At 36.9% G+C, this 25,057-nt stretch overlaps 7 protein-coding genes across 8 annotated transcripts; 5 read left to right on the top strand and 2 right to left on the bottom strand.

The window, feature by feature from the left end:
* The first annotated feature begins 1,337 nt into the window (after positions 1 to 1,337).
* Positions 1,338 to 5,421, top strand: LOC108215415 (uncharacterized). The gene is made up of 3 exons (XM_017387918.2): positions 1,338 to 3,588; positions 3,700 to 3,891; positions 4,705 to 5,421. The coding sequence occupies exons 1-3, from the start codon at positions 1,511 to 1,513 to the stop codon at positions 5,273 to 5,275; spliced, it is 2,841 nt and encodes a 946-aa protein (XP_017243407.1). The 5' UTR covers positions 1,338 to 1,510; the 3' UTR covers positions 5,276 to 5,421.
* A 1,377-nt stretch (positions 5,422 to 6,798) lies between these two features.
* LOC108215416 (acidic endochitinase-like) lies at positions 6,799 to 7,869 on the top strand. The gene has a single exon (XM_017387919.2). It carries the CDS (start codon positions 6,875 to 6,877, stop codon positions 7,769 to 7,771), a length of 897 nt encoding a protein of 298 aa, XP_017243408.1. The 5' UTR covers positions 6,799 to 6,874; the 3' UTR covers positions 7,772 to 7,869.
* A 1,546-nt stretch (positions 7,870 to 9,415) lies between these two features.
* On the top strand, positions 9,416 to 10,513 carry LOC108211732 (acidic endochitinase). Its single transcript, XM_017383410.2, has one exon. The coding sequence runs from the start codon at positions 9,484 to 9,486 to the stop codon at positions 10,378 to 10,380; it is 897 nt and encodes a 298-aa protein (XP_017238899.1). The 5' UTR covers positions 9,416 to 9,483; the 3' UTR covers positions 10,381 to 10,513.
* A 918-nt stretch (positions 10,514 to 11,431) lies between these two features.
* On the top strand, positions 11,432 to 12,607 carry LOC108214334 (acidic endochitinase). Its single transcript, XM_017386281.2, has one exon. It carries the CDS (start codon positions 11,490 to 11,492, stop codon positions 12,489 to 12,491), a length of 1,002 nt encoding a protein of 333 aa, XP_017241770.1. The 5' UTR covers positions 11,432 to 11,489; the 3' UTR covers positions 12,492 to 12,607.
* A 248-nt stretch (positions 12,608 to 12,855) lies between these two features.
* LOC108214333 (plastidial pyruvate kinase 2) lies at positions 12,856 to 24,698 on the bottom strand. 2 transcript variants are annotated; one of them, XM_064088857.1, is made up of 12 exons: positions 24,274 to 24,611; positions 23,546 to 23,806; positions 23,199 to 23,364; positions 22,498 to 22,632; positions 22,272 to 22,382; positions 22,082 to 22,170; positions 21,800 to 21,862; positions 21,520 to 21,695; positions 21,026 to 21,128; positions 20,761 to 20,909; positions 20,004 to 20,112; positions 12,856 to 13,092 (listed from the first exon to the last, which is right to left on the bottom strand). In XM_064088857.1, the coding sequence occupies exons 1-12, from the start codon at positions 24,466 to 24,468 to the stop codon at positions 13,027 to 13,029; spliced, it is 1,623 nt and encodes a 540-aa protein (XP_063944927.1). In that variant the 5' UTR covers positions 24,469 to 24,611; the 3' UTR covers positions 12,856 to 13,026. The 2 variants fall into 2 exon arrangements, with proteins under 2 accessions (XP_063944927.1, XP_017241768.1); XM_017386279.2 differs by lacking the exon at positions 12,856 to 13,092 and adding an exon at positions 19,399 to 19,728 and having other exon boundaries at positions 24,274 to 24,698.
* LOC108214335 (NDR1/HIN1-like protein 10) lies at positions 16,071 to 16,980 on the bottom strand. The gene has a single exon (XM_017386282.2). The coding sequence runs from the start codon at positions 16,834 to 16,836 to the stop codon at positions 16,096 to 16,098; it is 741 nt and encodes a 246-aa protein (XP_017241771.1). The 5' UTR covers positions 16,837 to 16,980; the 3' UTR covers positions 16,071 to 16,095.
* Positions 18,321 to 19,196, top strand: LOC108211972 (acidic endochitinase). The gene is made up of 2 exons (XM_064088858.1): positions 18,321 to 18,913; positions 19,002 to 19,196. The coding sequence occupies exons 1-2, from the start codon at positions 18,388 to 18,390 to the stop codon at positions 19,130 to 19,132; spliced, it is 657 nt and encodes a 218-aa protein (XP_063944928.1). The 5' UTR covers positions 18,321 to 18,387; the 3' UTR covers positions 19,133 to 19,196.
* Positions 24,699 to 25,057: the final 359 nt, after the last annotated feature.

Raw genomic sequence — 25,057 nt, forward strand, 5'->3', positions numbered from 1 at the left:
TTAAAAAATAATTTATAAAATTGAAAATGAAAAAGAACAAAAAGTGAAATCAGAATTATTAATATCACTTGAGTCATCCGGTTCACATTATCATTATTCGTAATAAGTCCTCATGTAACATATGTATAAACATTTGAGTTACATTGTATTAGAATTTTCATAAAAACCAGTTTACAAGACTTTGATTTCTCCGGATTATGGATATGAGTCATGACAGGGATATTTTTTGTTTTTCCAATTTTTTGTTTGTGATGGAGATTATACCGGTAGTCAGAAACATTTAATGTTATTTATCACTTACGCAAAAGTTTTAGTTTTTATGCATCCATCTAACCGATTGGAGTTTGAGTTTAACGAGTCAAATTGGATATTAAAAAGGTACAGTTCGACTCATCAAGCTTATTAAATAGTTTATTTATTCAAATATGAATTTATTAACGATTCCAGTCGAACGGAATCGAGTTGAGTCGACCTAACGATCAGCTCGATTCATTTACAACCCTAACTTTGTTCAACCATGAAATTTGTAAGTAGCGATGAAAACGAGTCAAATAGATACAAATAGCAATATGATCGGATTCAGCTCGAATTTATAATTATTCGTTCAGATTCGGTCTTGATTCGAATTAATTATATACCTTTGTTTAGATTCTGATTCTACTTGACTTGAATGGATACCAAATTACTCAATTTTATGTAATCGTATTTGAATTTATAGAAGATAATTTAAAAAATATGGATACTCGAGTAATCATTTACAATAACTAAAATGTAATCAATTGTAGGGAATTATATTAATATAAATATTATCATATCATACATAATAATAATATACATGATTCCCAAATTAGATTCGAGTATCTTTATTAAATATGTATAATCGAGTAAACTTAACATAGCTGAGTTATTATTATTTTTTTTGTCATAACATAGTCGAGTTATTGTAGATATATATGTCCGAGTACCAGAATAGTAGGAATTGACTCGGTATACGTTCAAATTATAAAATCAGATTCGAATTCGCTCATTTTTATACAAACACGAAATATTTCATTTTTAACTAGTCGAATTCAGATTCAACACAAAATTACTCCGATTCGTTTTTAGTCCTATACACGGGAACTTTAGGGATAAAAGATTCTTTTATTTAAAGAATTGGAAACAAATATTTCATGAATCACCAATATTAATGATAAGAAATATATAATTCGTCGGAGATGAATTGATTCACTGAAAATAACAAACACGATTACATAAAACTTATAGTTAATGATAAATTCAGGAAAAATTCTACTTTTTATATCCTATTATCCCACATAATTAGACACATTTTGTATTCAGTTTCCCTCCGCTGCTTCCCGCTCAAGCACATCCCCGAGTCAAAATCAAAATCTCCCCCAAATCTCTCTCTCTCTCTCTCTCTCTCCGATCTCGCTTCACCTCCGTTGACACAAATCTCTCTCCCACCCCAATCTCCCAAACCTCAACTCTCACATCTCAAACAACCGAAATGAATTACTCGAAAACAAACCGAATACTCCTCTTAATAGATCTAAACCCTCTCCTCCCCCTCCAAAACCCTAACCCCTATCTCAATTCAATCCTCACTTGCTCTAAAATCCTCCTCTCCTTCCCTCCCCTCTCCGCTTCGCTCTTCGCCTTCAAATTCTTCTTCTCCTCTCTCTCGCCTCTTCGTTCCTCCTCCGCTCTCCACTTCCTCTCCAACGCCGTCTCGTTTAATCACCCTTCTTATACCCTACACTCCCTCTCCACAATTCTCGATTCGCTATCATCGTCTCGGTTTGAAAATTTGAAAGGTTCTTGTTCGCCTTCACAGGCGTCGAATACGGCTAAATCATTGCTTCAGTTGTTGCACGATTACGATTGGGAGGCAGCGGATATTGATACTGTAGATTGTGTTTCAGGTAATTTTTGTGATTTTCCGGGTTTGTCGTCTAATTTGGTTCTTCTGTTTTCGCCTGTTTGTAAATCGATTACTTGTTTAGCTGAATTTGTTGGATTGAATATTTCGGATGGAGTGGATTCTGTGTTTCATAAACATTTCGGTGTTGTTAATGATAGATTTGTTAGTAAAGACATTCATGTTAGTTGGGTTGATGTTAAGTATGAGAATGAGGGCAGTGATGATAGTGATGAGGTGGATGAGTTTACGACTTTGGTTGAGGATGGGATTAGGAGTTTGGGTTGGGGGTTTTGCTCAACGGAGACAATTATTTTGGGTTCTGCTCTGGTTCCCTTTGGATTGATTTATCCGTATATTGGGGCTTCATTTAGCATAAATAATAATAACAATTATAGTAATAATGAGTTGATTAAGAGTATCCGTGGAGAGCTAAGGCTTAAGGTCTCGGATATTAGTGGAAAGCCTTTGAGATGTAAATGTTGTGAGCTTGAATTATTGAAAGTTAGATCAGTTGATACAGTTGTTGCACTTCTTGATGAGGGATTTGACAAAGAACAACTATTCTTTGATCAGTTTCGTGGAGGTATTGCAGTGCTAAATGTTGAGACAGTTCAGAAGTATGTTGAAATACCAAAAATGGGAAAACAATCACACAATCAATTTCTAGTACGATTTTTAGCGGAAGAATCTGGGAGAAGTGGAAAGAAGTGTTTAGATAAATCTTTTGCCGATAGAGTTCTCCAACAAATTGCAGGAAGGAGTGGCGAGTCAATTAATTTCGATCCCAAATGGCAAATATTCTTAAGTTTTCTATATAGGGAAGACTGCGTTGCTTTAGTGTCGATATCAAAAGATAATGGCGATTCAATCAAGGGGCTCCTAAAGCCTTTTACTGTTCATTCAGCTCTTCTCTCATTTATAAATGATAAGATTAACAAGGTATCATCTGAACTTGGTATTAAAAGTGGGGTCTCAACATCTGAAATTTGTTCACCACCGGTGTATGCAAAAAGGAAGAAAATCAAAAAGAATGCACTGCCAGATATCACATGGAGCACATTCTGCAAAATGGCCTATGAGCTCTCAGATTTGGATCTGGCCGAGGTCTACTTTTCCAGAGATTTTGAAAAATCAAAGAAGATGAAATTTCTAAAATGTTGGGTGCGACAAATTCAGAAGTCTAGTTTGAGTCACCATATACCTCCAGATAAATCCTGGCCACATCAGCACAAAATAAAGGAGAAGGATGAAAGAATAAGTAAGACACAATGCAAAATTGAAATTCCCATATCTGGTCAGTATTCACCAGAACCACCAGAAATGCAAGATGGAGTTGCTTCAGCTTCTTGCTCAGAAACTGCAGAAACCTTCTTCTCTAATCTACCTAAAAAGATTCAGCACGGTCTTGAAGCTGAAGGGGTTGACTTGCAGATATTGGCCCAGAGACTTGTAAGTTCATCTATCCATTGGTTACATCAGAAACAGAAAGGCAACAGTCTGGAGAATGAAACCGCTGAATTGGAAAATACCTCTGACTGGACTCTATGTACCAAATTGATTGAACTTTTAACTAGGGATCCCAAGAAATTAAAGAGGCAGAATGATAATAACACCTACTTGCAAGCATCTGATCGGGATTCTACATCAGAAATTGTAGTTAGAGAGTATCCTTAATTTTTTTTCTTTTTAACTTTTGCATTGAATGCTTATGAGTTTACTACCGGTTAAACAAGTTGATTTAGTTTTGCTACAACATTTTCCTTAATCAACGCAAGATATGAATTACAGATTTTAATGCGTATGGAGATACTGCAGTCAGAGGTGGCCAGTTCAATTGACGGTCTTGCGAAACGAAAGCTTGTGAAACAAATTTGCACAATATTAGATATCATTCAGTATCTTGTAGAAGGAGGCATCCATGGCCATGTGAGCCTCTATGATTATGCTGAAAGGACAATTAAAACTAGGTAAAGGCATCTTTCTTTAAGGGGTACTGATAATTGACTGTTTTCTGTTCATGATTAGTTTTCAGACTTTTATGTTTTCATGCTTTAATACATTGTAATTCTGTAAATTATGGTGCAGCAGGGGTAGTGGTAGTCATTTACTCACAGTATGTCTCGTGTTAGATCGTCATTATCCCTTCTCCCCAGTATTCCATTCAGCTTGTAATTAGGGAAACTAGAATGGTGTCTTTGCTCTTTCATTTACTTCTCAAAGTAATTGATTGCTATATATGGCCTTACAAGCATGAAACTGCTCAACTACTTGTGCACAAATTTTAAAGGACATGTTTGTATTTGCCGGTGTTGGCAACTGGCTGCACAGTTGCAGATAGCTTGGCTCGTAATAGAGTCCATATAGAGTGGGCACTTTAAACTTCTATAGTTTAGCAGAGTGTTCATAACAAACAGGTCTAATGATTATTGCAATAATAAACACTGATAGCTTCTGATAGTAATCAGTGTTATTAAAAGCGCGCATATGCATGCACGTGTGCATATGCGAGATGTGATGAATCCACGTATTCGCATTGCGCTTGTGCTCCAGGGGGGCTTTGCGCTTTTGTGCGCATATCACGTTTAATAACACTGATGGTAATGATGTTATTCGCTAGATTTGAGAATCTATCTCTAAAATACTAAAAGTCCATATTTCTTCCATCTGTAAACCATGTAAAATGTTTTGACTTCAATTTAGTAAGAACATCAAGTGTGAAATTAGTATATTGAAGGGAGAACTTGCATAATAATATACTGATTCTGTCCTCCAACTTTCAGGTATCAACGTAATCTAGGAGATGTGGTAGATAAAATCTACACGCAAATGGATCTATTGCCATTTGGTGAAGAAGATGACTTAAACCTTCTCCAGTTCAACAGCGAGGACAGCAATCACTCTTGGAAGGATAAGCAAGAGTTTTATCATTCACATGATAAAGATTCTCAAAAATTGATTTCCACAGAGGACGAGTCTTCCCAACCACTTGATATAACTGATGGAAGTCCCCAAGAAACAAAGAGAGAAGAACATGCTCAAAAGTTGAGTGAAGCTCGAAAGAGGAGAGAGAGGGCCAGAAGATTTGTATCATTCACAAGTTCCGCACCAGATTTGCAGAGGGTGTGGGCCCCAAAACAGCCGAAGTCTGGGACAGTGAAATCTCAATCTCTCTCCTATAAATCCAAAGAAAGAGAAAGACAAAGGTCTACTTACACTGTAGTATGTGAGACCCCAATGTCCGGGAACAAACGTTCACGTTCTCAAAGAACTAGAAAATGTGATGGAACGCTCCAAGATCAGGGCAACTATTCTTCAAGTTGTGTGTCTAAAGCACTGTTTCAAGATGGTTAGTAAAATCAGTTGCAGTGATATATTTAAATCTACACTGATAAGTTGCCCAATACACCAGTGTTCGGAGCTGTCACCTAAGTTTGGTCATTGCATTTGACAATCCAACCCATCTGATGAGTAAGTCTGTGCGTGTGTGTCCTAACTGGCTGTTTCTGAGCATCGTCACTGTTGTTGCCAACTGTAAAATGTTCAAATCTGTAACATTTACTTCTTGCAACCACGATCCCAGCTTTTACAAGGTATTAGCATACACACATTTTTGCTTACAAATAAAAGCATAATAGATTCTTTGTTTTTTTATTTAGTAACGAACTTCAAGCATTTCTAATATGGAGATTTGTAAATGTGAATTCCATGTCTATCTTATAGCAATGCTGGAGATTTACTTAAATGTTTTTCCTAAAGTTGTTATAGTGAAATGAAATATGATCAACTGTTAGCTGTTTTATCTACTAGCGTTTTTTTTTGTTGGTTGGCAAAAAACCCCAAAATGGGTAATAAAATCGCTGGTAGCTCCTCTAGCTTCTGTATTCACAAAATTTAGCTCCTGTATTAATATAATTTTTATAAATATATAATATCTTCCGGTGAAAAGGTAGATACATTGTTATAAAATAAATTTCAATTATATAGTGGAAACTGAAATGGATAATAGGTTTTGCACATACAACACTTAGTTAAGCTTATGTCTGTATTCTTAATTTGATCCTATGATACAGTGCCATCTCCATGGAAGATGACATCAAAATACTTAGGTATCATGTTGACTCTGGAGTAGTTTCTTAATAGGATATCTAAACGTCATATGTATTTTTTAAAGTTTATTAGATTATCCTTAACACTAAAACCTTTAAAAATTGGCAAAGTAGTTTGATTAATTCTCGTTTGAGAGATTGGCAGAATACATAAAGAAGTGTAGCAGTAGAACAAAAGAAAAAGAGAGTGATATCTTAAACATACTGTATCATTCTTTCCATTTGTTACATCTTAATTTCAAGTTATTTTTAATGATTTTAATCCTTAATATAATGTAGGGATGGGTAAAATTCAAATCTCTTGACTCTACAACAGAATTAACATCCAGAAGGCCGCTATACAAGAAATCTTCAGACATGTAGGCTTCTTAGTTTCTAACTGCACTAGTTGAGTTATGCAAAAGAGACACCGAGTTCAGGGGCGATCCCAAGATTTGCGAGGCTTTTCTCAAAATCAGTTTTTGGACTCTTAATCAATACATATTTACATATTTCAGATCATTATAATAATTTATAATAGCAGATTCAAAATATTGGGACTCTTAAATATCGGAGGTACTAGACGCAAGTCTTGTCCGTCTATGATGAAGACCACCTATTTAAGTTGACTTGAGGTCAACCAACTGAAATTTCTTACACTAGCCTAGCAAAGTCGGTCTGAAAAACAGAAAAATAAGCCTGTCTTTGAAAAACAAGCTTTCGTGGAAGACACGCACTTTCACAAATTCAACTCTTTTAAGTTCTCTGCAAGTAATAAAATATCAAGTCACAGCATTCTTCAGCCTATATAATGTCCAGTTACTGAAACCTATTACATCAAACAATTTATACTTAACTTTCAGACATGGCAAAGATTTCCTCACTGCTCTTTCTGCTCGTACTTACATTATCTTCTGCACTCTTCTATACTTCCCAAGGCGCTGGAATCGCCATCTATTGGGGACAGAGTGGCAACGAAGGCACATTGGCTTCCACCTGCGCCTCAGGGAACTACAAATATGTGCTCATTGCTTTCTTAACCACCTTTGGCAGTGGCCGAACCCCGGTCCTAAATTTAGCTGGCCATTGCACTCCCAGCTCCAACGGCTGCAGAGTCTTGAGCAACGTCATCTCGACGTGCCAGAGAAGTGGTATAAAAGTCCTGCTCTCTCTCGGTGGTGGTTCCAACTCAGCTACAAGTATGTCCTCTCCGGCTGATGCAAGGCAAGTAGCTACTTACCTCTACAACAACTTTTTGGGTGGACAATCAGCTTCTAGACCTTTCGGGAGCGCCATTTTGGATGGCATAGACTTTGACATCGAACAAGGTTCAAGTCTTTACTATGATGATCTTGCGCGAGCTCTATCAGGGTTCAGCACGCCACAGAGGAAAGTTTATTTATCAGCAGCACCGCAATGTCCAATCCCTGATGCTAAACTAGATGCTGCAATAAAAACAGGACTTTTCGACTACGTTTGGATACAGTTTTACAACAACCCTCAGTGTCATTACACAGGCACGGCGACTAATCTTTTGGCCAGGTGGAGGCAATGGGCTGCTGCACTTCCTTCCCGCAGTCAGATCTTTCTTGGATTACCGGCAGCTTCTGCAGCAGCGCCTAGCGGTGGTTACATTTCCCCTAGTGCATTAATCTCTCAGGTTCTTCCAACTATCAAGAGGACTCCAAAGTATGGGGGAATCATGCTGTGGAATAAGCTGTATGATAAAACTTTCAGTTCTGCTATCAAGAACAGCATCTAATGTATTCAACCGACTAGGGAAAGACAAGTACTACTACAAATCAATAAATCTGAATGTAATCCTGCCTTGAGTTTCGAATAAGATATTTCTTAGTCAGATGACCATCAAAGTTAGGATTGTTGATCCAGAACTCGTTTGATAGACACAAAAATTTCTATTTGACTTCAAAGAATACAAAATCCGAAAATAACAGCAACTTCTGACCATAAACCTGAATAGCTCAGAATGGTTCTTTCACTAAAATTTTATCCAAGTTTATATATGTTGGTCAGCAAATTTTATTTAGTGCTAAAAGTACACAATCTTGACGTCGTTACAAACACAATTAAGACAAACGCAGCATCTTAACCCCTAATTAAAGTAGACACTGAATTGGTTGTAGATATTTATAAAATGCTTGCAAGTCTCAAACTCAGAAGAAAAAAAACTAAGAACTGGCTGGTTTGATCTTTTGTCTTAGAACGAGTCATTGCCTTGATGAAGTCGCGATGCAACTACAAAGAGGATTGACACATGCAGCCAAAAAATAATAAGAAGAAAGCTATCTGAAGCTGTTACAAACACTATCACCGGATATGGCAGCAGCCGGTCCAGAACTATCGATTATTATCAACATGCTACTTGCGCTTTTTTCTGCTTTTAGGCAAAATCCTAAAATGAATCAATTTTCTACTCATAGACCCTTTAGCGCCCACATCCAAGTTAGACTCAATCTCTCCCAGCGGAAATAAACAACTAGTAGGATGTTGTATCAATCACTTGTCAGGGATCCGGACCTCACTAAAGATTAAGCAATAAAGACCGTATTCCCATGTACTTGAATTCTTGAATGCCTGATGGAAGTAAGCAAGATACAAGGAGAGAAGAGCATGCTCAGAAGTTGAGGGAGGCTTGGAAGAGGAGGATTAATACCACTCGTTAAACATATTTTTTTTTTTCGAATGTCATTTGTGTAACCTATTTCGGACCTATATACAGTAATACTAAGTTCGGTAAAACAAATATAAAATATTCATGTTATGCTAATAGTACGAGGGTTAGATATGAATGTGAGATGATGAGTAAGGTTGCGTTCACTTGGATGAAATGAAAAAAAATATACAGAAGTTTTATGGAGGAAGACAATAATGATCGACTAAATATGAGTGAGCCTAATTTTTCATTACATTGATTGTAGAGAAACATGACGTAGAAGTGGAATGAGCAGTGTTCCTTTCAAAACATTTGAGTTGGATTTCTAGTTCAAATAGTTGGAATGGAATGACTGAATCAATGAAAATCATGGATATTTTCTCTAATCATTGGAGTACAAAATTCATTTGATTCTATTCAAGTGAACGCAACTTAAGTATGTCATTGATTTTAATACTTATTAAGAATGAATGAAGTTTAAATCCTAGAACCAAAACAAGATCCAGAAGTCTTATTTTCGAAATGGAAGACTGACTCGAAGTCTTGCCCTGAGGTCTACCATCCCAAATTTCTAACACTTAGCTATACAAGTCGGTCACAAAATACCAACTACTTGTCCATGACAAACAGCTTTCGTGGAAGATGCCCCCTTTGTTTTCAACACTCTCATTTTCACAAAATTCAACTCTTTTAAAGCTCTGTGCAAGTACTATGAGTCCAAAACACCTCATTCTCAGGCCTATAAAATGTCCATTCATTAGCAACTATTACATCAAACAAGTTCCACTTCCCCTCTAAACATGGCAAGCATTTCCCCGCTACTCTTCCTGCTCTTCCTTTCGTGCACTTTCACACTTTTCCATTCCTCCCGAGGTGCTGGAATCGCCATCTACTGGGGACAGAGTGGCAATGAAGGCACATTGGCTTCCACCTGCGCCTCAGGAAACTACCAATATGTACTCATTGCTTTCTTAACCACATTTGGCAGTGGCCGAACCCCGGTCCTAAATTTAGCTAGCCATTGCACTCCCAGCTCTAATGGCTGCACCGTTTTGAGCAACGTTATCTCCACTTGCCAAAGCAATGGTATCAAGGTCCTGCTCTCTCTTGGCGGTGGTTCCAACTCAGCTACAAGCATGTCCTCTCCGGCTGATGCAAGGCAAGTAGCTACCTACCTCTACAACAACTTTTTAGGTGGACAATCAGCTTCTAGACCTTTCGGGAGTGCCATTTTAGATGGCGTAGACTTTGACATCGAACAAGGTTCAAGTCTTTACTATGATGATCTTGCCCGAGCTCTTTCCGGGTTCAGCACACCACAGAGGAAAGTTTACTTATCAGCAGCACCGCAATGTCCAATCCCTGATGCTAAACTAGATGCTGCAATAAAAACAGGACTTTTCGACTACGTTTGGATTCAGTTTTACAACAACCCACAGTGTCATTACACAGGCACGGCTACTAATCTTTTGGCAAGATGGAAGCAATGGGCTGCTGCACTTCCATCCGGCAGTCAGATCTTTCTTGGATTACCGGCAGCTTCTGCAGCAGCGCCTAGCGGTGGTTATATTTCTCCAAGTGCATTAATCTCTCAGGTTCTTCCAACTATAAAGACTACTCCAAGTTATGGGGGGATCATGCTGTGGAATAAGCTGTTTGATAAAACTTTTAGTTCCGCAATCAAGAACAGCATTTAATATGTTTAATCAACTAGCAACCTGGGAAAATAAGCAGTAATACTCTATATGAAAATCGTCTTGTCATCAATAAATCTGAATGCACTTCAGGCTTGAGCTTTAATCAAATATTTCTCTCATCAAATGGCCACTACGGTTAGGGTTGTCGATCCAGCATCTGAATCAATTTAATATAGAAAAATTTATATTCTGATTCAACTTCAGAGATGCAAAATCGGACAATAACAGTTATTTCTGACCATTAACCTTACTGAATGAGCTGCGGATATATGTAAAATGTGTGCAAGTATTTAATGCTAGAAAAAAAAATGAAGAACAGGTTGGTCTAATCTCATGTTGTAGAATGAGTCAGTCGCTATGCAACTACATTTGACAATGATTAACACATGTTTTTTTTCTTTTTGATAATAAGGTGTGTGACGCGCAACTTATCCTAGAGGGGCCTAGCATAACAACCCAACTTACGCGTACCTCGACTTAACCCAAAAGGGCCTAGCACAACAACCCGGCTTATGCGCACCTCAACTTATCATGGAGGGGCCTAGCACAACCAACCTCGATCACATTTTTTGCTACAGATAAATCAACAAAAATTATATTGCTATGTTACAAGCACATTTTGTAGCATACCATTTAACAATAGGCCTCAAGCAACTGAAGGCTACAAATTATAGTGAAAAATAACTTTTAGTTTATGGATTGGATAAATTTATTGATAATTCATGATCTAATATGTATAAAAATTAATAATAATCAAAATAAGTGAGGAAAATAAGTTAGGATTTTCAACTTCTCAGATTCTAACTTATAAATTTACATAAACAGTACTAATAAGTCACAGGTCGGGTGAAAAAGTTACCCAAACAGGCCTAAGAAATTCTCCAAGCCTATAAACGCCTCTCAATTTCGAAATGCGGTGGAGGGCCTAAATTCCAAATGAAAGGCCGACTTTAAAGTCTTGTCCTCAGGTCTACTATCCCGAATTTGTAACTATTAGCGAGACAAGCAAGTCACGGAAAGCCAAATACAAGCTTGTCCTTGACGAACAGCTTTCGTGGAACACGCATCCTTTGTTTTCCATACTCTCATTTACACAAAATTCAACTCTTATGTTCTATCCAAGAACTTACATTCAACTCCCTGCACTCTCAATCCTATATAATGACCATTTATCAGCAACTATTACGTCAAGCAATCCAAGCTCGCCCTCAAACATGGCAAGCATTTCTCAGGTCCTCTTTCTGCTCTTCCTCACATTTGCTTTTCTCTTTTTCCATTCTGCCCAAGGAGCTGGAATTGCCGTCTACTGGGGACAGAACGGCAATGAAGGCTCCTTGGAGTCCACTTGCGCATCAGGCAACTATAAGTATGTACTCATTGCTTTCTTAATCACCTCTGGGAGTGGTCGAACACCGGCCCTAAACTTAGCTGGCCATTGTGATCCTGCCTCTAACGGCTGCACCTTCTTGAGCTCCCAGATTTCTACTTGCCAGAGCAATGGCATCAAAGTCCTCCTCTCTCTTGGTGGCGGGCAAGGGTCGGAAACAAGCATGTCTTCTCCGGCTGATGCTAAGCAAGTAGCTAACTATCTCTACAACAACTTCTTAGATGGACAATCAGCTTCTCGACCTTTCGGGTCTGCCATTTTAGATGGCGTAGACTTTGACATCGAACACGGTTCCAGTCTTTACTATGATGATCTAGCACGGGACCTCTCGGGTTTCAGCACACCACAGAGAAAAGTCTACTTGTCAGCAGCACCACAATGTCCTATCCCTGACGCTAAACTAGACGCTGCAATTCAAACTGGCCTTCTCGACTACGTCTGGATACAATTTTACAACAACCCACAGTGTCATTACACAGGCACAGCTACTAATCTTTTGGCAAGGTGGAGAGAGTGGGCTGCCGCGACTCCACCACGCAGTCAGATCTTTCTTGGATTACCAGCGGATACCGCAGCAGCACCTAGTGGTGGCTATATATCACCGAGTGCATTAATCTCTGAAGTTCTTCCAAGTATCAAGACTACAACAAGCTATGGCGGTGTCATGCTTTGGAATAAGTTTTATGATACGAGTTTTAGTTCAGCTATCAAGAACAGTATATAATATGTAACTGGAAACAAATATGATGTGATACCAGATATCAGAACCCGCTTCTTATCGATAAATCTACATAAACACCTGCTTCTAAGTTTCGAATAAAGAGATTTTCCTCAGAGAAACACCATCAGAGTCGATACTAAATTACTTGTAAATATTAGTAAGAAAAAATACAAGTGTTAATTGCGCTTAACATTGGGCGGAAAGAAATTAAAGAAGAAGAAACACAATCCCAACGACAGGAAAAAAAAAATGAACTTTTGATATTATATCAGTAATCAAAAAGTTCTTGTTAATTTACTGACTGGTAACTAAGGATTACAAACAAAACTAAAAAATAGAGCTGACAAGATTCAAGAGAGCTCGCATGTATGGCACGCGAAAGGCTTCATAGTACAAGCAGAATTACACTCAATGTGACAAACTAGAAAAGGATGTAATCAGCCAACCATATTTGAGGGAAGCGCACTTTTTTCACACTGTAAAAATATTTGCCCTTTTACACCTTCCTGATCTGGATATTGCGGGCGGACTGTAATCGTTAGATGGGCTGTTTACCACTCTGCACAAGAGCCACTTGTTCTCCCTCCTTTACCATCCCTTGCTCCTGTAAATGAGTCAGGCAGATTTAATACGACTCCCATTGATGTTGATATTCAAATTTACTGGCAAAACAGCATGCACAGTTGGAAACTTGGCTTGCAGCCATGTTTTGAATATTGAATGAGGAAACAATCCCTACTGAGTAGCAACAATACATTACTACTTAATTCATCAGAAGAACACATTTACAAACTCCTAACAGCAGAGTTTCTGATTTCTTAGATTCAAATACTGTAATTAAAGAGATCTGTATAGTATTACTACTATAATTCACCTTCAAGAGAGTTGATGCATCTGCAAAGGTTTTTTTTGCATCATCTGAGAACAGCATGTATATTAAGGGTAACTCCTTGATATAAAGCTAAACACTCTTTCTTTTTTTAATAAACCTGTATGTCAAACCAATTTTGAACATATGTTAACTACTTCACTATAGAATAGGGGATCCATAATGATTAGAAGGTTCAAACATGTTCTTGAATAAAATTCAGCAATTATCTTGTAAACTTTGGGGGATGGATATGTACTCTTATCCTATATGTTTGACTACCATAATCATATATTTATAAACCAATTTTTTACATAGGTTAACTACTTCACTATTTAATAGTGGATCCATAAACATATAGGATTTTGGGGGCTTATACTATAGGATAATGTGCTAGTGACCCCTGATAGTGACCAACTTTAAACTCAGAGTGCCAATTTTACTTTATTCATAATGGAATTTAAATACATAATTGTTAAAACAATGGAGGAAGAAGAATAAGATACCAGCACATCAACTCATAGAAAGTAGAATATTCCCCGATGCCTAGTTGCAAACCCATAATGCTTATTACTGATCAAATTGCCCTAGGAAACACGACAAGGCTATGCTGAAAGAATAATACAACAGCGCTTGCATAGAAGATAAATAAAGCAGTAACAATTTCCTAGGTAACAGGGGCTATTAAAAGCACCTCCATTTCTGGAAAGGGGAAAAACTCCATCTATACATAAAGCAGAAATACATACTATTGCAAACCAAAAACAAGACAATAATTGGAATGTGAATAAAACCCTTGCAAAAGAATGGGGCAAGCATTAATTCAAACTTCAGATATTTGAGGTAATTGTAGATTGCCTGAAGTGTTTCAAACATAATCCTTCTTGCATAACATCAACAATTTAGTCTTGTTACTTATTTTATGAAGAAAAAGAAACCAAACAACTTTCATCTGAATAAATCATTTGTTATTTTAAAAAATTGACACTAGAACCTGCGTGATATACAGGAAAAAGAATATAGCACTGTAGCCATTTGAAATTCAAGAATTCATATAATCATGTTATAACTCACTGGCTTTAAGCCTTTATTGGAAGTTGGAAGATAACATTATCAGGTTGAAAAAGTAGTGTTCAGAAAAAACACAGCTCCTGGTAGGGCTGTAAATTGATACGGACTATCCGGTGTCTCGGCTCATATCCGGCTCGAAAATATGATACATGTCTCATATCCGTTTTGAAAACGATCCAAACCTGGCGGAAAAATTAAGCCCGTATAATATATGATCCCGGATACGAGCACACCTATACCCGCTCAGATTCGGTCTCATATAATTTTTCATAATATGATCCTACCCGAATAACCAAATATGATCCACGGTTCATATTCGATTCAAACTCATATATATATATATATATTATATTTTAACATCATCATATTTGCAAGTAAATAGTCATCATTTTATAAAATTTTAATATCTTATTTAAGTTTATACCTTCATAAAATATGATTTATCTAATGTGATCATGCTTATTATCTTCATATATATTTAATAAATGATATATACCAACATATAACTATAAGTTTTAATTTAAAATTATTATTCTTTATAATATTATGTTTACTTAGACTAAATGATAATTATTTGAACAATTGAAATAATAATGATATTTAGTGTTAGTGGATCATATCCGGCTCATATTCGATGGATCATAAACTACCCGGTTAAAAAATAGAAAATACGATACTGGATCATATCCGGTTCAGATCCGAATCTCAAATACCCGGGATCGGATTATATCCGAATAAAACGATCCCGGACCCAAATCTGGACAAGCTAAAAATAATATGATCCGGTACTTGAGCAGAGGGGTACCCGGGATCACCCGGATCATTTTACAGCCCTAGTTCCTGGGGCTTAAAATCATCCATAAATTACAAGAACCCAATTTATTTTCTACAATTTTAGCCATCACAATTTTCCTCAAAACAAAAAAGCTCTACTCTATTCGTACCAAACATATTGCATTTAGATATAGAACATAAAACATAAGCACCGGAAGAGACCGGAAACATCTTTTTTACTACCGAACAACATTAAAAGTCAAGTAAAATTCTTAATATCTATGTCCGACTCGGAGACTTCGCACGGACATTCAATTCAATTAAAAGACAGAAACAACAATGAAGTCTTTTAAAAGGACAAATCTGTTTTTTAAATTACTAGTATAATACTTATAAGGATAAGAAATAGGAGACCATCATCAATTCATAGACAACAAGGAGACAAGGTTAATTTCACCTCTCATCATACCATATGTAATTATTTGAGAAATATGACACCTAGACAAAGCACCTTTTTATTCAGGTAAAGTTGACACTAGTCCATTTGGGTACATCAGGACAGTAGCTGATAATATGTACACACAGCATTTGGTAGGCAGGATAATATAAACCATGTAATTTCCAATATCTACAATGCACAAACAAACAGAAAACAAAAGCAACATCAATTATCAATATACCTATCAGACAATCCAAACCTAAAATCCACGAAAATCAACATCACACATATGATTCTGGCTTCAATCAATAGTCGACCTCACAAAGTAATTCCACATTTATGTACTAAACTATATGGCATATCACAAATATAAACCTAAAAAAACTAAATAACACACACAATAAACATTCAACAAAAACAAGAAATATACCTAACAATCCTCCTCCTCCTCATCATCAAGTAACAACTCTGCATTGCCTAGCATCACCAACCATCGATCCCCGTCCACTACTCAACGTCAATCCCACGGGCACATCCCGACACAAAACCCTAACATACCGCTTCCTCGTCCCCCACGCTCCAGCCTTAAACCTAGCTCTAGCCAACAACCTAACACTAAACCTAACACTCCCTCTCCCTCTATCACCACCAATATCCCTAACAACCCAATCATCAACATACGCTCCCACAGCACCAAAAGTGGCCTTCACCTTGGTCTCATTCCTCTTCCCTTGACTAAACGGAGGCAACGTAGTCGATGCCAGCCCCTCCGACTTATAAAACACATCGGCATCAATTCGATCATAATTCACCGTGATCTTCTTGTTCGGATTCCTCACAGTAAACTCAACTTCCCAGTTGCCGGAAACCAGAGAGCTGGAGATATTAAAGTTAGAAACAGTCACCGAGTCGACTCGAAACTCAGGGACTCGAGGCCTAAGTACTAGCCAAATTATCAACAAAACGGTGCCGGAAATGATGATACAGGCGATTATGATTGAGAAGAGGCGGCGGATGAAAGCGCGTTGAGGATCGGGTTGGTTGTAGTAGGGGTTGTGAGTGTAGTAGGCGGCGTTGGACGGTGGCGGGGCGGCGTAGGGGTAGGCGGTACCGGAGGAATAGCCGTTAGGGTTAGGGTTAGGGTTAGGGTGGGCGGGGTAGCCGGTAACGGGTCGGGTCGGATTGGTGGGGTTCATTTGGGGAGAATATAGAGGAGTGTTTTGTGTGTAGAGGTTGTATGTATAGGAGTAGATGTGAAGGAAAGTGTGGGAGAAGTGTGTGGAAGATGAAGGAGTTTCTATGAGTTAAAGTGAAACGGGGTTGGAGGGAGATTGATTTGTCTTTGGGGTAAATTAGTCGATTTAGGTAAAAGGCGGTGCAACGTTTAGCTCATATTTTCGTATAAGATTTTTATTATAATTTTTTGGTTCATATTTTTATTTTTTTATGATTTATTTTTTGTATATCAAATAAAATTTGGTTAATGGATATTTGACCTGTCAAGTCAAAGTAAAGTTTATCGCTACATTACATATGTGTTTTTCATTCGAGGATAAAATGATTTTCAAGTGATTGTCTAAATTTTTTTAATTTGTGATTATAATAATGTTTAAGTAAGAGCATGTTAGTACGGATTTTAAGTAATTTTCGATTTCAAACTGAAAAATGTATGTTTTTGTATTAAGTCAAAAGTCGATTTAAAATTATAAATAAATCAAAAATTGATTCAAAGTCTGAAGCTAATTTGATATTATTTTATCGATGATTTTTTTCTTTTCCATATTTTTATACAAAAATTAAAATCAAAAAATGATGTCTTTATAGTATCGTCAATTTTACGCCAAAAATATTCTTGGTTGTTTAAGGCCAGTTTCTACTAAAATCTAATATGCTCTTGGTTCTTTGAGGCCAGCTTCTACTAAAACCTTGATAACGAATTCAAACTCTACGACTCTGGGAAAAATTTCGTCATGACGACATAATAATACCTATGCACAAGTAAGTTTGAGGATTTGAACATGGGTGATGTATTCAAACTTGCAAGTTCTTATTCAAATATAAATTTCCACCATTTCTCAACAGGTTAGCCGCATTGTCTTTCACACGAAAAAGACATATATATATACTTTTATCGCATAATATTTGTCAATAAATTATCACTCAGATGCATCATTGATATTATTGGAGTTCTTGAAAATTACGGCCATCTTCAACAAATCAAAATAATGTATGGACAAAGAAGTATCGTGAAATTCAGGATCACAAATGAATGACAAATATATTTTGATATAATACAAACATCCTTTTTGACTACTTAAACTACATTTGAGTTTGAATTATCTCACGTGGCTGTAGTTATGCAGGTATCATGATTGCTAAATACAGTAATATTTTATAGTAATCACATATTACCATAATATCTTTCATTTATTTTTTTTGTTAAATACAGTAATATTTTATAGTAATCACATATTACCATAATATCTTTCATTTATTTTTTTTGTTTTCTGTGTACGCATCAGTGCAGTCATTAATTTTTCATGATGGCTAAATGCAGTAATATTTTACTCCGTGCAGTAACTAGAAATTACCATAATATCCTTCATTTATTCTTTTGTTTCATGCGGGTTGATCTCGCAAATAAAGCACAAAATGAAGGCTCTTTGGCGTCCACTTGCGCATCATTGCTTTCTTAATAACCTCTGAGAGTGGCCGAACTCCGGCCCTAAAGATAGCTGGCAATTGTGATGCTGCCTCTAACGGCTGCACCTTCTAGAGCTCCCAGATTTCTACTTGCCAGAGCAATGTCATCAAAGTCCTCTCTCTTCTGGTGGCGGGTAGGGTCGGAAACAAGCATGTCTTCTCCTGCTGATGCTAAGCAAGTAGCTAACTATCTCTACAACAACTTCTTAGATGGACAATCAGCTTCTCGACCTTTCGGGTCTGTCATTTTAGATGGCGTAGACTTTGACATGTCCGATTTCGAGAGAAAAGGCATTCGTCTTTACTATGATGATCTAGCACGGGACCTCTCGGGTTTCAGCACACAACAGAGAAAAGTCTACTTGTCAGCAGCACCACAATGTCCTATCCCTGACGCTAAACTAGACGCTGCAATTCAAACTGGCCTTTTCGACTACGTCTGGATACAATTTTACAACAACCCACAGTGTCATTACACAGGCACAGCTACTAATCTTTTGGCAAGGTGGAGACAGTGGGCTGCCGCGACTCCATCACGCAGTCAGATCTTTCTTGGATTACCAGCGGCGCGACTCCATCACGCAGTCGGATCTTTCTTGGATTACCAGCGGTGCGACTCCATCACGCAGTCAGATCTTTCTTGGATTACTAGCGACTACTGCAGCAGCACCTAGTGGTGGCTATATTTCACCGAGTGCATTAACCTCTGAAGTTCTTCCAAGTATCAAGACTACGCCAAGTTATGGCGGTGTCATGCTTTGGAATAAGTTTTATGATACTGAGTTTTAGTTCAGCCATCAAGAACAGTATATAATTTGTTTATCAACTGGAAAGAAATATGATGTGATACCAGATATCAGAACCCGCTTCTTATCGATAAATCTACATAAACACCTGCTTCTAAGTTTCGAATAAAGAGATTTTCCTCAAGAGAATCACTGTCAAAGTTGATACTAAATTACTTGTAAATATTAGTAAGAAAAAATAGAAGTGCGTGCACGTGCGCTTCACATTGGTGAAAAGAAATTAAAGGATAGGGCAAAAACCCAACGACATAAAAAAATGAAAATTTTAATATTATTTCATTAATCAAAAAGTTCTTGTTAATTTAATGACTTTAACTAAAGATTACAAACAAAACAACTAAAAAAATAGAGCTGACAAGATTCAAGAGAGAGCGCATGTATGGCACGCGAAAGGCGTCATAGTACAAGCAGAATTACACTCAATGTGACAAACTAGAAAAGGATGTAATCAGCCAACCAAATTTGAGGCTTTTACACCTTCCTGATCTGGATATTGTGGGTGGACTGTAATCGCCAGATGGGCTGTTTACCACTCTGCACAAGAGCTACTTGTTCTCCCTCCTTCACCATACCTTGCTCCTGTAAACGAGTCAGACAGATTTAATAAGAATCCCACGGATGTTGATATTCAAATTTACTGGCAAATCATCATGCACAGCTGAAAACTTAGCTTGCAGTCAAGTTTTGAATATTGAATGAGGAAAGGAAACAATCCCTACTGATAGCAAAAATACATTACTACTTAATTCAGCAAAAAAAATACATTTACAAACGCCTAACAGCAGGGTTTCTGATTCCTTAGATTCAGATACAGTAATTAAAGAGAGCTGTATAGTATTACTACAAAAATTCACCTTCAAGAAAGTTGATGCATCTGCAAAGGTTTTTTCTGCATCATCTGAGAACGGCATGTATATTGGGGTAACTCCTTGATATAAAGCTAATCTCTGCTGTACTGTTTTCCTGCATATTAGAATTCATTCCTTTTAAGTACAAGCTGTTAACTTATTAACTTTACAGAAGAAAGCAATCCTGTAGACAAAAAGTAACCATCGCCACAGCTACCTATCATTAATTCATTATTATAATCAAACATCAAGAGAGAGATAATACAACGATTTTTAACACTTGGCCATAATGCTTTCCTGAAGGATAATGGAACATATAATTTCTTGATGATGCACCATTCGAAACAGAAAAAAATTCAATAAAGTGAATTCTTGCTCAAGAAAACTTCAACAATGTTAATTCTTTATGGGAAAATAGTACTCCCTCCGTCCCACCCATTTCTATACAGTTTTTTTGTATTGTTTGACACGCATTTTAAGGCTTCTAAAAAGTATAGCGCTATTACTTATTTTTTGAAATTTTTGTTTCTAAATAAAAGTTTAAACATTAAATTTTTATTCAAAAGATTTTTTTTTAAAAATAATTTATGAAATTATATTTTCTAAGAGCCTTAAAATAATAATATGCGTGCTGAGCCCTCCGTCCCAAACGTATGCAATTCAATGGGACGGAGGGAGTAGTATATAACAAAATTTAGATTCTTTAAGTTCAATCTTCTTTCTAGTACCATTTGGATTAAAAAAATGTAATGGTGAGACTTACTCATTTGTAAAGGCAAAAATAGTTCCAGAAGGCCGATAGTGGCTGAGAAGGATAGCCATGGAGCCAGTTCTGGTAAACACCACAATTGAGGTCTTCAAGGTGTTAGACATCATTGTGGCATGAAATGCAAACATTTCACTGGTATGGTTCTGTCCAAAAAAGCACAAAATTCAGTATGCAACAATGCATCAGTAGTGCTATTTATATAAAAAGTTTAATTTGAAGTTGTGTACAAGTTTAATTAACAGCATGAATTTGGATCTACCTTGAATGCTTTCCCAAGATTGGGTGGTGCTTCACCACCAACAATAGTTGCTTCAGTCCGCAGGGAAACGGCATGCATGACTTGGACAGCTTTTAATGGAAATCTGCGGGAAGTAAATTTACGAAATCATATAACTTCAGTTGAAGGGGAAATTTCTTTACATTCAAATTTTGATGAGATTAAAATTGTCGAAGACACTATGAAGTCCCAAATTATTTAGATATTGTAAAAACTAAAATCTACAATTGCACCATCAAAGACTGTACATATCTTCCAAATAAACCTTCCCTCCAGATAATGAGGACATATTGATCAAAATAAGAAACTCATTGTTTGATAAAGATCACAAATGGAAGAAATCCAGTCGGACACAATACGGTAGCTTCTATTATATTGGTCTCTTATTGTATTGGTCTCCACTGGCATGAACAGGTCTAGCAATTTGATGCAAAATAATGTCCTAACAACACGAATATTCATACAAAATGACTTACTTCCCATGAGCGGTTTCTCCAGAAAGCATAACTGCATCGGAACCCTCTTTAACAGCTATTGCAATGTCTGATACCTCAGCTCGTGTAGGTGTTGGATGAACAATCATGCTTTCCAACATATTTGTTGCCACTATAACAGCTTTTCCCATACTACGACACAACCGAATTATCTCTTCCTGTGGTACCAAAAAATCAATTCCGGTATATAGAATGAAATCAGCAACATAGGTCACTCTATATGCTTACTTTTGGTCATTAGAAATAGCAACTATATTTATACCTGCAACGAAGGAACCTCCTCAACTGGAAGCTCGGCACCAAGATCTCCTCTAGCAACCATGGCCTGATAGGAGCAACATAATACAAATTTTAGCGCATAATGTTAGGGACCTTGACATTTAGAGCAAACTATAACACAACGGATCCAACATAATTCTGAATATCTTTTCTGTATCCGGTGAGGAGTTACATAGGTAAATTATTCATACATTTCCAGCGAAGTCCCAATTTTAACCAACTAGAAGCTCAAAGGCAAATTTAAACAGATAAAAATATGATATACCCCATCAGATGCTGCAATTATAGATTGCAAGTTTGGTATGGAATCTGCACTTTCAATTTTTGGAATAACATGTATATCTGCACCACAACCTATCAAAGAAATTAAAAAATATGAGTATAGTTAGAGCTTAAGTAGTATACATCAGTGCTATAATGATAGTTTGAGTTCATAATTTTTAATATAAATTTACTTTTTAAGTAGGCCTTCAATTCATGCACCACCTCAGCATCTTTAACAAAGGAAACTGCATAGAAGTCAACTTTATTGTCCACTCCAAACTTAATATCATCCCAGTCCTTTTCTGTACAATGAACATCAGTAGAACAAGTTAATATCATGTACAAGGATCACCCAAAGTTAAAAAGAAAAACATGTACATAGATATAGAAAGTAGTCATTTTGGGTAAAGGGCTAACCGGTAATGGATGGCAATGTAGCACTTTTCCCCCGGACATTTAGATGTCTTCGTGATTTGAGCTCGCCTCCATCAACAACTTCACACTTGACTGAATCTTCATCTTTGGACTTGACCACTAATGACATCATACCACCTACAACATAGAGCAGATGCAGTGATACACCAACAAAGCTAATATATTTTCTTTCATAGAAAGTAACAGCAGAAACTGTCTGAAGCAGTTTAATTTGTAAATATTACATCAGGATCTTTAATGTTGATCGACAAAGTATTTTAACCTCCACGTACCAACTTATAAAATAATAGATACTGATTTATAAAACCACAAGAAACACTGCTTATTAGATTTATGCTGCACTACACAATGGCAGATGATTAATTGAATCAGCTCGCTGCCTACATATGATGGTGTTACGAAGGTGCCATTTGGATCATGAGATTTGAATCCTGATAACAAGAATAGGAATGAGTTTGCGCTACAAAAATATATTTCTTATTCCCATTCCCATTTACCAGGTTCAAATCCCATGATCCAAGTGGCATGCATGTTTATGCTTCATATAGAAAGCTGACTGACAATAGCAAGCAATTTCAAGCATGTAGTATGGTTACAACACTAGAAAAGTAATAATTGCAATGGTAACTCAGATTATACAGCTAATGGTATGAAGATACAGAGCATTATGATGTATGACTTACCGTCAACAAGAAGCATATCTCCGGCATCGACATCATTCACAAAATCATCATAATTAACACTGACACAATCAGTAGTCCCGACCCCTCTTTTAATTGTAAATGTGAATTCTTGTCCAGGTACTAAAATTACCGGTTGAGGCAAATCACCACTCCTAACCTCCGGGCCCTGATACAAATTAAAGCCATAAGTTAGAAATATGCATCATGATGGTATCTCTCTCGCTCCTTTTACGAGGGTCCGAACCTTGTGAAAGACAAGGCCAGTGCGTGAGTGTGTTTAATCATCCAATTTTGTTTTGACAAATAGAACCTTTACATATATATTTTAGGAATTGAATAAAACTTGCCTTGGTATCAAGCATGATTGCAATGACATTATCTTTATGCTCATTATTATACTCTTTAACCAAATCAATAACTTTCTGATGAGATGCATGATCCCCATGAGACATATTCATCCTTGCAACATTCATTCCTGCCTCAGCCAACTTCCAGATCATTTCCCGTGTATCCGTTGAAGGACCAATTGTACACACAATCTTCGTCTTCCGCTTAACCGTTGGCTCAGACCACATACTCACTGATGTATCAACAACCTTCTCAATTTTCTGTACACAAAATCCATTTCATATAAATTACACATAGTTCCGTTCTAGTGGGAACACCGAGAACTCAAAAATCAATATTTATTCACAAAATCTATCACTTATATCATAAGTACATTACTTACATTAGATACTCTACTCATAGTACTGTCTATCAAGATCACAGAGAACTCAAAAATCTATTCTAATTCATATAATTATCACACATTTCATTACCTGTTTCAGTTAATTAACGTCAATGCCTAGCTATATCCCAAGATCATCCGCTAATATAATAAACATTATAACACACAAGAGTCACATTATCGAGAGGTCAAATTTTTTAAATTAGTTCAAATAAACTACTAGTCTACTACTAATATTATAAATTACGTTCTCACGAGTTCTCGCGCTAAAACATTCTCGTTCGAACAGAAGCCTACACATACAAACAAATACACACACACTCAAAAACAAATTCGGTAAAAGACCTTAGGGAGGTCTTCAACTTGAAGAGCAGCACGCGTAGTGTTGACCGGAGCACTGATCCGTACAGAAGCGCGCTGACTCGTCCGTACATTGTTGGCAACGAAGACACTCGAAGCAAATCCAACGCTCTTGCGGCTCTGAAGAGATCCAAAGCTAGGGTTTGCAAATGAGCTCTGTATCGATCTCGTAGCCGCCATTGTAATTAAAAATATTTGAAGAAATGATCACAGAAGAACGAGAGCTTAGAAATGCTAATGCTACGCTGCTGCTGTATGTATATGTGTAAGTATATATTTAATTAAGAGTTGGATTTATTGAAGAAATCGCCAATGAAAACTGGCGGAGATCGTTATGTTGTGGAGGTGAAGATGGTCTGTCTCTTCGGTTGTATCGAAAATATGTTTTATTTATTTTTTGCGGTAAGATTATTTTTCTTCAAACGGGGATTAGAGGGTTTTAAGTGGGCCTTATGGGTTGAAGTGTGTTTATGAGTATTGGGTAGTTAGGTCAAACTGAATCTAGTGTGAAGGGCTGGCCCATTTGGTTGTTTTTTATTTATTTTTGGGGTTGATTAGTAGTGATTGGACCTGATTAAAGGTATGAGTGTGTGTAAAACGTTTTGTTCCCACGATGATTTATTTAGAGTTTTAGTAGCCGTTGGATTTGACCTTATTTGGAATGAGATTTACCGGGGGAAGAAATTGAGCAGCGAGTAAAATTAGAATTTTGATTGTATAGTTTTTTTTAGAAATCATTGCACTTTGTGCATCTAAACTTTGGCTCATT

The sequence above is a fragment of the Daucus carota genome, chromosome 3 (assembly GCF_001625215.2).
Source record: "Daucus carota subsp. sativus chromosome 3, DH1 v3.0, whole genome shotgun sequence".
NCBI lineage: Eukaryota > Viridiplantae > Streptophyta > Magnoliopsida > Apiales > Apiaceae > Daucus > Daucus carota.